Raw genomic sequence first — 12211 nt, forward strand, 5'->3', positions numbered from 1 at the left:
GTTGAGAAGAGCAAATCCCATCTCCATCGTGTGAGAGAAAAATGAGGCCCTGGCCGGGTGGCAGGGGGGACGAGAGAGGCGACTTGTCCCAAGTCACCGGCTGTCCTTCGGGTGTGCAGCTGGGCCAAGACACCCAGTCCAGGGCTTGCCCCCCTTCCCCTCCCCCACCCTGCACAGGCTCTCTCCCAGACAATGAAGTTCGCCACTTAGACAAGTAAACTACCAAATAATTACAACAATCACCTTCCATTTCTAACCCCACCACCCAGAGGTAACTGTTATTAACTATTCGCTAAAATGTTCCCAATCATTTTTAGACTTGTATGTGCACGTACACACATACACACACAAATACCCATACCCATAATACACACGCACGCACACACACACGTGCACATATACACATATGCGTACACACATATGCACATACATACATACATGTACCCAAACATACATGTGCACACAAATACATACACACACAAACGAAAATGGGATCACATAACATACATTACCCTTCACATGCGTCTTTTAAAAACACGTTAGGAACTTTCCACAGCAGCGGGCACAGATCTGCACCGTTATTTGTGATACGTGCCCGAGTGTTATTTACGCAGGTGAGTCTTGGCTGTGGGGATGCGGGTGTGACTCACCGACACCTCTGTAGCCACAGCTGTGAGCACACCCCTCCGTGCACCTGTCGCCATATCCCGGGGCAGCCGTGGTCACACAGCACATCCACGCTGGGGGCTCCGACCCAGCCTCACGGCCTGCACCAATCCCTCCCACGGCCTCCGGGGGGGTGCTGGCCCCGGTCCCCCACTCCGAGGGCACACTCAGCAACGACCCCAGGCCCCGGGGCCCCTCCCCACTCTCCACAGAGAGAATCCAACTTACATAAATCACGCGGCTCGGAGACCCTGAGGTGCTGGAAGCAGGGGCGGAAATGATGCTCTCTGCAGAGGTTCTGGTTTCCTAGGAGAGGAGGAGATAGGAGGAGGCTGAGGCAGACTGTCAACGCGAAGAACCTTTCAGAGGCAATTACACTCCAACAGAAATGCCGGCTCACGAGATACTTTTCATTTGCAGGTTGAAAGAATTGTTAAAATAAACACGCAGGCTTGAATGAACGACAGCACAGCTGTAATCAGAAGACACAGCAGGTGACCCTGGCTGCAAGCAAAGCAGCCACGCTTTCAGCGCCGGCCGGAACCGCTCCCGTGATCACCAAGCTTTCACGGCGTCAAGATTATCTGTTTTTCGGAGGATGAGAGCAAGCGATGCAGTTTCCGTGTTTCTGCGCGCTCCAACGGCAAAGGCAGAATTGCGCTGCTCAGAGACCGTATTCTCCATGTCGATTACGGGGGATGTACTGCAGCTCGTTCCACCAGCCCCGCCTCTGTCGTCTGACTCGGCGGCCCTCATCCCTGCTGGGACCACCCACGTACCTAACTCTCCACACCTCCCACGTGCCCCGTCTAAACGGGACCCATCTCCACAAAGGGCCCCCCTCTCCCTACCCACTCACGGCTCCTCTCTTGTTTTCTAAGCAGGCCCCTTCCTCCCACCCTCTGGAATTCTGTCCAGCCCCTCTCAGTGGTCCACACCCGCTGCAATGGCGCCAGCAGCCTGGGAGGGGCCGCATTATGAACTGAATTGCATCCCTCCAAAACTCATACGTTGAAGTCAACACCCCAGTTCCCCAGAATGTGATTGTATTTGGAGGTATAGGACATTTAAGGATGCAATTAGGTTTAAACAGAGTCTTTAGGACAGGCCTGGATCCAATCTGACTGGTGTCCTTAGAAGAACAGGAGACTAGGACACAGATATGCACAGGGGGATGACATGTGAGGACACAGGGAGAAGACGGCCCTCTACACGCCCAGGAGACAGGCCTCAGGAGAAACCAACCTGCCCACACCTTTATCTTGGACGTCCAGCCTCCAGGACTGTGAGAAAATACATTTCTGCTGTTTAAGATCCCCAAGTCTGTGGCATTTTGTATGGCAGCCCCAGGACACTAACACCCATCATGGACCCCCGCCAAGTGGATGACCCCCAGGTCTGGCTACGCTCAGCACAACACCAGCGAGAATGGGACAACACCAGGACCAGATGTGAGGCCGACACGGTAGTGGGAGGGACAAACCTGAAAGGCATAGGGGGTGGTGCCTGGGTAAACCTGATTGGAAGCCTGGTTCTGCATCTAGGAGGGAAAGAGAAGAGGGCAAGGGTGTGCTGCTCTGTGGTCATCTCTGCGCTCGGTCACTCGTCCAGCTGGTCCATCCCCTCTCCTTGCCCCAGTTATGACCCTGGCATCCTCTTGAGGCCTGCCCTGCTTCCCCGGGCCCCTCGGAGGCAGGGGCTGGGGTCCCTCAAGGAGCTCAGCCTGACCCCTGAGGCTCGGCCACCCCCAGTAAAACACAACGTCAAGTGCTGTTGCAAAGGAGATGCACCACCGGAGGCCAGTAACACTGGGTCTGTTTTATCACTGCCCCTGTGGCCAGGTTGCCTATTTTACTAGGCAAAAATGATGTACGTACACATTTAATACATTTGAAAGAAAACTTTGACTCTCAGCTTCCATCTCCATGAAATGGAAAAACCTGCTTGGAAGGCGCTTTCTGTTTCTGAGGACTCAGGCACAGCCTGTTAGGGGCTTGGCACTGGTAAATCATCCTTACTTTCATTTCAGTTCAGTTTATTCCAGCTCACGGCAGGAAGCCCCTTCTTTGCAAAGGCGACGAACACTGGTTGTTTTAAAAGAAAAGTGCCCCTAAGCTGACAGCTGCAGCAGTGGCACAAGAACTCTCCCCCAGACCAAGAGGGACACTTCCTGGCACAGGTGGGGCGGCACCGGCTTACTGTCACCATGACCCCGACGGAAGGGGGCTTGGGCTCTTTGAGCGGCAGCGGGCGCCTGGGTTTGCTCTGGCACGTTTCAGGGTCCCGAGCAGGCAGGTGGGTGGCTGCATGGTGCTCCCCTCCCTGTGCCAGGTTCCCAGCCCTGGAAAGGGCCAGGGCGTCCCCACGTCCCACAGGTCAGGGAGCCCAGACACGAGGGCGCCGAGTCCAGGTGATTCTCCCAGAATCAGGAGACCTGGGCTTTCTCTCACTTTCTCCCTACCCTGACTCCAATTCGTTCCAAGGAGCCTCACAATCAAACCCAATACCCAGTTGTGTTCTCCAGGGCCTTGTTCACACCAGCAAAGGGCCGGGCAGCTCACCCAGCCCTGTCCCCACCGCTCAGCCTGGTCCTGGGAACTGTCGTCCTACAACAGTGACGGGGGCGCCTGGTTCTCATTAAGTTCACACACAAGCTGCATGGACACCGCGTGAGGGGTCAGCACCCACTCATCTCCAACTTAAAGCCTAGGGGCTGAGGCTCAGAGAGGGCTAGTGATTTGCCCAAGGTAACACAGCTGGGCAGAGGCAGAGTCCAACACCAAGGCTTGCTCTCCTACCCCGGCGGCCGCTGCAAATTCCACTAAAACGTTCTCACTCATGCTCAGTCACCCCGTCCTTGCATTTGGGGCTCTGGGACCATCTCAACAAGCCTGTCTTCTCCCTGCTCAGCGGCCTCACAGTCAGCGCAGGGGCTCTTGCTTCCTCCCAGGTCCCCCCGCGGTAAGCAGCCCGGACCTCTGTGCCCCGGGTTGGGGGTGGGGGTGGGGAAGGACACGGGCTCTTGACACGGTAAACGTGGAGACCTGCAGCCTGGGGGACCAACCCAGTCAGTCCAGGCTCCCTCTGCCCCCACCAGAGCAGGAGCCCGCCCGGCTGTCCCCGGCCACCTTCTCCACGCAAGGAGCTCCTCTCCAGCTACTCAGCTGACACAGGGCCGCCCCTTGCCATGGCTCTGAAACCCGCACTTAATCCCCAGCAGATCGCGGCTCCTCAGACTCGGGACCCAGAGCCAGAACTGGGCTGGGCCCTGTGACCCACCCTCCCACACACCTGCCAAGTCTCAGCTCCGGGAAGCTGGCCTCTCCCTCACCCTGCGGCCCATCCAGTTGGCCCCGTCCCTCCCCCTGTCACAGGCAAGCATCCTGCACCCTGGAGCCTGCCCATCTGTCTCCCCTGCCAGATGACGTAGGCCTTCCTGTAGGGCAGGGACCCGCTGGTCTTATTCACCTCTGTGCTCCCGGTACCCAGCCCGGAAGGGACACAGCAGGTGCTCAGCGGCTGTGGGTTGAATGACCACGTGATCCAATGCCCAACGATGCACTGGGGACGGGCAGTTAGGACCACAGCCTTCTGACGGGTTTTCCCTGGGCACACTCAGCAGACGCACGTCCTTGTCCTGGGGGGCACCCATCCCCCGGGGGAGCACACGGTCAGGGAGACCTTCCAGGCAGTGAGGAAGGACTGCCCTCCCTCTCCTGGCTCGGCCTGGCACAGACTCCGGTGCTGGCCCCTGTTGCTGGACGCGGAGATGGAGCTGGTTCCCGGGGGTCCTGGAGCCCACTTGGGCCTGGCGTGAGGGGCGCTAGTTAGATGACTGCTGAGCAGCCCTCCAGACGAGTGAGTTAGCTCTCGTCTGGATTACCACATAACAGTGGAGCTGCCTCCACCCACAGGCCGGGCTCAGAGGGAGTTAGTGACGCCACCTCTGCTGCACTTCTCAGGGGCTGATGGTCCCCTGAGCAGACTCTGCTGGGCTGACCCGGAGCTGACCGGGTCTGGCTGGTTCATGCGCATTAGCTGCCTTGCAGGCAGTGAACAATACAGAAAATACAGCTCTCTCCCCGCCGCCCGGGCAGGGAGCAGTCAGCTGGCTGGGAGAACTGTCTCCAAGGGGACCCGAGTGCCCAGGGAAAGTCATCTGTGCCTGTGCCATCCACCCACGGCCCTGTCCCCCTACCATCCTGTCCACACACTGCCCGGCCCGCCCACTGCCCCACCCACCCACTGCCCCGCCCACCACTGCCCTGTCCACTCACTGCCACACCCCTCACTGCCCCGCCCACCACTGCCCTATCCACTCACTGCCATACCCCTCACTGCCCCACCCACCACTGTCCTGTCCACCCACTGCCCTGTCCACCCGCTGCCCCGTCCACTCACTGCCACACCCCTCACTGCCCCGCCCACCACTGCCCTATCCACTCACTGCCATACCCCTCACTGCCCCACCCACCACTGTCCTGTCCACCCACTGCCCTGTCCACCCGCTGCCCCCTCCACTCACTGCCACACCCCTCACTGCCCCGCCCACCCACTGCCCCACCCACCGCTGCCCTTTCCACCCACTGCCCCGCCCACCCACTGCCCCCTCCACTCACTGCCACACCCCTCACTGCCCCGCCCACCCACTGCCCCACCCACCGCTGCCCATTCCACCCACTGCCCCGCCCACCACTGCCCTTTCCACTCACTGCCCCGTCCACCCACTGCCACAACCCCTCACTGCCCTGTCCACCCACTGCCCCGCCCACCACTGTCCTGTCCACCCACTGCCCTGCCCACCCACTGCCACACCCCTCACTGCCCCGCCCACCACTGTCCTGTCCACCCACTGCCCTGCCCACCCACTGCCACACCCCTCACTGCCCCATCCACCCACTGCCCCGCCCACCACTGTCCTGTCCACCCACTGCCCTGCCCACCCACTGCCACACCCCTCACTGCCCCGTCCACCCACTGCCCCACCCACCACTGCCCTTTCCACCCACTGCCCCGCCCACCACTGCCCTTTCCACTCACTGCCCCGTCCACCCACTGCCACAACCCCTCACTGCCCTGTCCACCCACTGACGTGCCCACTCACTGCCCGGCCCACCAGGCCCAGAGCTTATTCTCATTTCCCGGGCGAGACAGAAGAGGCTCTGAGGGGCGGAGGTGGGGCTGGGACCCGGGGAGGGTGAAACGAGGGACAAGCAGGGCATGACTGGGGCCTGGATCCTGTCCCAGGACACGGAAGGGCAACTGTTGTCAGGCTGCTGGCCTCTGCCCCAAACGTTCCCAAAGCATCTGTGGAAACAAACCCAGGAAGCCAACTCCAGGGCAAAGACCAGCCCCCGGGGCAACGAGCCTTCCCTTCCTCCCTGCCCTGCCGGCCTTCAGCATTCAGCGGGCCTCCCTTCTGCTGGGCCAGTGGCCTCTAGGCTGAGAGCAGAGGTGGCTGCTGCCACCAGGCCTGGCAGCAGCTGGGCTCCCTGCAGGCCCCGAGGCCAGCTCAACAGTGGGTCCAGAATCCAGGGGCTGGTGCAGGGCACGCTGACCTGGTTAGGGGAGGCTCTGGGGACACACAGGACCGGGGCACGTGGTCCTCCTCCGCGGAGCCCTCCCACCCCGGTTCAGGGCCACCTTTCCCCAGGTCGCCATGACACACCAGGGGTAGCAGGATGGTCCCCACGGCCCTCGGACATAACGTGCACCTACGTCCACCTGTTCCTGCCTCTATCACGAACAGCAGGGCTTGAGATTTAGTCACCTCGGTGCCGCAAGCCGAGAGCCATGAATGATTCACGAAGGGGCAGATGCCCAAAAAGCAGCGGCTTCCAAACCCACTGAAATCAACTGCTAAAGAAAATGGGAGGATTTCCCTCTGTTCAGTTCTTTCAGAACGGGCTTGGCAAGAGTGTGCTGAATTGGGCTGGGTCCCACCCACCCCGAGGGCCCGATACGAGGAGGGTCCCCTCCACCAGCCCATGCCCCCATCACGTCTTCTGGGCCAAAGTTCATGAGGTGGGTCTCCATCCAGCCCCACCAGGAACTCCCAACCCCTGAGCCCCCGCGGTGTCTGCTAGGTCTGGGGACAGGTTTCTGCTCTGGGTCTGCTCACTCCCCACAGCCAAGGGTGGGGGGACTCCGCAGCCCTGACCCCTCGCTCCCACAGCGCAAGGGATCATTGAAGGACTCAACGAACAGAACCAGCATCAACAGTAAAGAACGAAGTACCCCCAACAGCAGAGCTCCGTCCCTTTCCTCCTGGAGCAGAATTCCTCTGGGCAACGGTCCCTCCTGCCAAACACAGCTGCCGGAGTCTCAGGGAGCCACCGAGACCCCCGGATCGGCCGGCCTCCCACGCTCTTCCTGGGGGACCTGCCTGACTCTCCAGCCCCTGCTCCTCTCAGCCCCTCCCCACCTCCACCCAGGGACCCTGGTCACCTCGGCCTCTTGGCCCAGAGCTGCCACCAGCAGAGCGAGCCCCTCCCCCTCGAAAGGAATTCTGGGCATCCCACGGGCTTGGGTCCAAGAAGGCTGGGTCTGAACTCCGCAGTGATCCCAGCGTCAGTCTGCACACCCCAAGCAGGCACGGTAGCAACCCCGTGGGTCCCCCCGCCCCCTGCAGCAGTTTCCCCGCCCATCTCCCAAACATGGATGCAGACCCACTGCTATGCGGCATCTGAGTAGCCAGGGTCTTCAAGGGCCCACCGCCATCCGGCTCATCCGGAGCCAGTTTGGTGGCTTTAAAAGGGTTGGCATGCCTGGGACACCACGCATGGGGGACAGAGTGGAAAGCCAGGGGTTGCTGGCGTCCTGAGGCTGGGCCAGGAGTCCTGTGGGTCACACACCACTCGCCGCCCGGGGCCCGTCTGCACTATCCTGGGGCCCTGCAGGGCGTGGCTCCCAGTGGGGGTCCTGCAGGGGTGGGGGGCTCCCTGGCACAGGGCCTGGTAGTGCCTGACAGAGCAAAGCTGGCTGACATGCCTCCCCTCGAGGGCCTGTGGTCCCCTGGGCTGCAGTTCACCCTGGATTCACTTCCTTCCTTCAGCCCGCAAATGCTTGAGTGTGTCACCTGTCAGGACTCGTGTGGGAGCCGGGAATTCAGGACAGAGAGACTGGAGCCTTTCCTCCAGGCTTTTAGGGAAGAGGGAGCTGCATGCGGGGTGTGAGTTGAGGACATGGGGCAGGAGGAGGAGTTGGCAAGGTCTCTGGGGGCTGACATTCTGGGTGAATCTTAAAACCCAAAGGAGGAGCTTGCCAGGATACGCGATGCAAGGGCACGAGAGGGCATCTCCGGCAGAAGGAACGCGTTTGCGAAGGTGCAGGGGAGAAAGAGAGCAGTGAGGACAGAGGCGCGGTAGCCCGGGGGCAGCGGGACCCCTCCCCTGCTCAACGCACCGCCACCCAAGCCAAAGGGAGCTTGCCCTGTTCCTGCCCCAGGGCCTTTGCACGAACCCCCACCCTGCCTGGAACCGCACTCCCTCTCCCTCTCTTCAGGGCTGGCACCGTCTCATCTTCTGGCTCAGCTCCTGGTCATTTCCTCTGGAGGACCGCCTCCACCCCCACAACCATCCCAGGTAAAGTCGCTCCTTCCCCTGCTCTCCTGCCCCGCCAATCACTGCTGCATTATCTGCCTGCTGAGGCGTCGATTTCTGCCTCTCTCTGGGACGCCAGCCCCGGAAGGGTCAGGGATATGCCGGCCTCCTTTCTCACACTGCACCTGCAGCCTGGCGCCCAGCACAGGGCCTCTGAGAGGCAAGGAATTTGGCCTGGCCTAGAGGGTGGTCTAGCCTGGCCCAGAGGGAGGTCTTGCCCTAGTTTCTGGAAGGTGATCGTACCTGATAGGATGTCTCTGTTTAGGGAGGGGGCTAACTGCACCCAAAATTTTTAGAGTGGGGCTGGCCATGCCAGAAAGACCAACCCTATGATTCTGGTGGTCTTGGGTCATGATTTCACTCTCCAGGTGAAATGTCCTCCATTTCACCTGGAGAGTGAAATCAACCACATGGCAACCAATCAATCAACCAACCAACCAATCAATCATTTAATGCAGCACCGATAAGATCTCCGGCCCCGGAGCTTCCCTGGTTGGCAATACTCTGTGTGCACTGTCACCCATCACTGGGAGGGGCCGAGTCTGGACTCCACGGGGAGAAGACGATGGCACCGTGTGTCCGGACCCCTCCTGGACCCTGCCCCGTGCTGGGCTGATTTCACTCTGTATCTCCCCCTGCCCCCTGCCGGGATAAACCGAAACCGGGGCTGTAACAGTTCTGTGAGTCCTTCAGACACACTAATGAACCTGCGGGCAGCGTGAGGGCCCCTTGAACTAGCCGCTGGCGTCAGAATTATGGATGGTCTTGGGACTGTTTGGAGACCCGCTAACTTTGCAGTTGTCCCAAAACGTTCACAGCCATCAGCGTCCACTGAACAAAGGAAGAGGTCGGCAGGGCCAGTGCGGGAAGGCCCCTGGTCCCACCCAGCAGCTGATCTACCTGTTTACACCTCACCACCGCCAGGCCTCGGGCCACCTGCCCCATAGCCTGGTGGGACCGGCCGGCAAGCCCGCAGACGCAGCCAGCGTCCTCCTAACCGTGTGAGGATAGCGCAGAAGCCGGGGAAAAGGCGTCGGAAGAGACTGAATTCCACCAACCTTGCTCTTGTCTTCAGTTCTGGCTGCCTGTCGACATGCCGGGTGCCAGATGGAGGAGCCTGTGGACGGATTCCCAAGAGGGACGTGTTAGTGGTACTTCCGGAGATGCAGGGGCCGTGCGGAGGGTCAGGAGGAGGGAGCCGGCGTCCACACTCGGACCCTCACTCCCCTTCGTCTGTGCCGGAGTCGCAGGTCAGGGCTGGGCCTGGGGCAGATCGCGGGGGCTCACAGCCCCGCCGGGACGGGGAGGACACGAAACAGACAGGAAACGCCCCACCGTGAGCTGAGGCTCCCATGGGGTCCCTCGGATCCCCGGGCACCCAGACGAGGCTTCTCCGAGGAGGGCTCTGCAGGTGGCTTCTAGTCAGAGGCAGGGGAGAGAAGAGGGGCTGCCGTGCGCCCTTCACTGGATCCTCTCTGTGCGGGTGGGCAGCGGCCAGGCCCAGCCATGGGCGCAGTGGGGGGCCGGAGCCCAGTGGGACCTGCCTGGGGAACAAGGGCTTCGGGGCAGGGCTCTCCTTGGGGACCCTCAGGTGGGAACCTTAGGTGTGGGGTGAAGATCATGGCCGCAGGCTGGGGGCCCGACCCCGCACTCACTCGCGGGGTGTCTGAGCTGTCTCGCTCATGCCGGCCCTGCCCAGCTTCCACAGCTACAGGCGCCACCCTCAAGGTAACAGGTCACCAAGCGCCCCAAGGACCCCAAGGGCCCTGCTCTTTTCTAATTCAAACTCGACCTCCCCGAGTCTCAGAGTTTTCTCACCTGCACACAGGGCCGACAATAATCCTACCTGGTCAGGCCTTTGGCAGAATTTAATATAACTAAATAGGGGTAATAACCTCAGGGCCCAGAGCGCTTGCTTCCCCCCTCGGGCCTCCCTGAACCTCAGCCCGACCCCGTTTCTCCCTCTGTCCATCCGTACTCCACTCACGCGCCCTCTGCGGGTGGCCACGGCTGCTGTGTCCACGTCTACGTCCACCGCTGCCAGGACAGCCCACGCCCCGCGTGGAGGTAGCCTTGTCCATCCCATTCTCACATCCCCCAACAAGCCACACAGAGTGGACGTAGTAGGGGCCTGGCACACAGCAGGGGCTTAAAAGTGTGGTGGCAGGAAGGAGCTACACCCCATTTCTGCCTGCAAAGCCTCCAGGTCACGTGAGGTAACACCGGGGAAGGGAACTTATTTCTGCTCCTCCCTGGAAAAATATCTGCACCAACTCGGAGCTCCTAGAGAGACCGGGCCTTGGTTGGTTTGTGCATAAGCTTTTCTTTTTTTAAAACATTGTTTATGAGTACAAAGGTAATAGCTGCTTTATTAATTAAAATTTAAACAAGCCTAAAAAAGAATATATAGGAAAATTAAAATCATCTGTAACCTCCTACCTGCTTTGGGTCGGGCTGTCTTCCAGTGTACACATACATATTAAATACAACGTAGGTACACAGTTTTGTATCCTGCGATTTTTGCTTAAAAGTGTCTTAGTATTTCTCCACGTAATTAAATATCAAAACTGTAACTTTAAGGGCTGCATAATATTGCATCGTACGGATTGATGAGAATATCTCTATCTGCTCCTTGCCTGTTAGTTCCAATGTTTTATTTCTAAATAAAGTTGCAGGGAGGGACTTCCCTGGTGGCGCAGCGGTTAAGAATCCACCTGCCAGTGCAGGGGACACGGGATCGAGCCCTGGTCCGGGAAGATCCCACATGCCGCAGAGCAACTAAGCCCGTGCGCCACAACTACTGAGTCTGCGCTCTAGAGCCCACGAGCCACAACTGCTGAGCCCACGTGCCACAACTGCTGAAGCCCGCATGCCTAGAGCCTGTGCTCCACAACAAGAGAAGCCACCGCAATGAGAAGCCCATGCACCGCAACAAAGAGTAGCCCCCGCTCGCCGCAACTAGAGAAAGCCCACGTGCAGCAAGGAAGACCCAATGCAGCCAAAAATAATTTTTAAAAAAAGCCCGTGCGCAGCAACGAAGACCCAACGTAGCCAAATAAATAAGTAAATTTATATTAAAAAAAAAAGTTGCGGGGAGTCCATGGTACACGAGCTCCACCCCATCTCTCTGATTTACTTGAGGGCTTCCCAAAAGTGGGGTCTTGGCTCAAAGGGTGTGGGCGTTTTTAAGGCTCTTGAGGCATTTTGGCAATTTCCCAGTTTTCGCCCACGAGTCAGGTAAGACGCCCGTTTCCTCCAATCCCCATAGCATGGGGATGTGTCTTTCCTTTTAACCCTTGTCAACCCAGCGGGAAGAATAACATCAACGCGCTATTTTAATCTGGGTCTCCCTGATATTTAGTGAGAGTCAGACTCCCCCGCCTATGCTCGCTGAGTCTGCAGACAGGAAGGTGCATCCAGGGCTGGGTGGCAGTGCTGGTGTTTGGCGGGGGGCACCTCATCTCCCTCGGAGGCCAAAGGGCTCACCAGGACCTCTGCTCCTTGGAGCTTTTACTGCATGGGATTCACCCGTCAAATACGCCCTCCTAGAGCCCCAGCATCCAGGTGGACCAGGCAGAGGGTCTTGGGGTGTCCATGCAGGGCAGGGCCAGAGCCCCAAAGGGGCCCCTCACTGTGGGACTCTGGTGCTCCGTGGAGTGGGGCGTGAAAATCACCGACCGGGTCTGAATCCTTCCGGCACAGACTGGGAAAGAGGTTGGGAGGGGACGGGATGGGCTGCGACATCCCACAGAAAGTCAGGGCAGGTCCCGCATTAGAAACAGGGAGCCCAGAGCCATGAAGAGCATCTTTGTTCTGAGACTGGGTCCCCTTGATGGCCAGCGCGTGTCCCCAAGCTGCCGGCTCGATGCCACTGTGCTAGGCGTCAGTACGTCCTGAAGGTGCCACTTATGGTGGGCGTGGGCGCCTCGGGCAGGGTGACCCCT

The 12211-nt window shown here is 59.6% G+C and overlaps 1 protein-coding gene across 1 annotated transcript in view; it reads right to left on the reverse strand.

Annotated features, from left to right (window-relative positions):
* The window catches only part of ABLIM2 (actin binding LIM protein family member 2), a 101849-nt gene that overhangs the window by 60258 nt on the left and 29380 nt on the right, over window positions 1–12211 (reverse strand). The window contains exons 6-7 of the mRNA XM_068542349.1: window positions 9326–9384; window positions 895–972 (exon numbers count right to left, since the gene is read on the reverse strand). Coding sequence (XP_068398450.1) covers window positions 895–972; window positions 9326–9384 — 137 coding nt within the window. The remainder of the gene's footprint in view (window positions 1–894; window positions 973–9325; window positions 9385–12211) is intronic.

Source organism: Eschrichtius robustus, chromosome 4, assembly GCF_028021215.1.
Source record: "Eschrichtius robustus isolate mEscRob2 chromosome 4, mEscRob2.pri, whole genome shotgun sequence".
Classification (NCBI taxonomy): Eukaryota; Metazoa; Chordata; class Mammalia; order Artiodactyla; family Eschrichtiidae; genus Eschrichtius; species Eschrichtius robustus.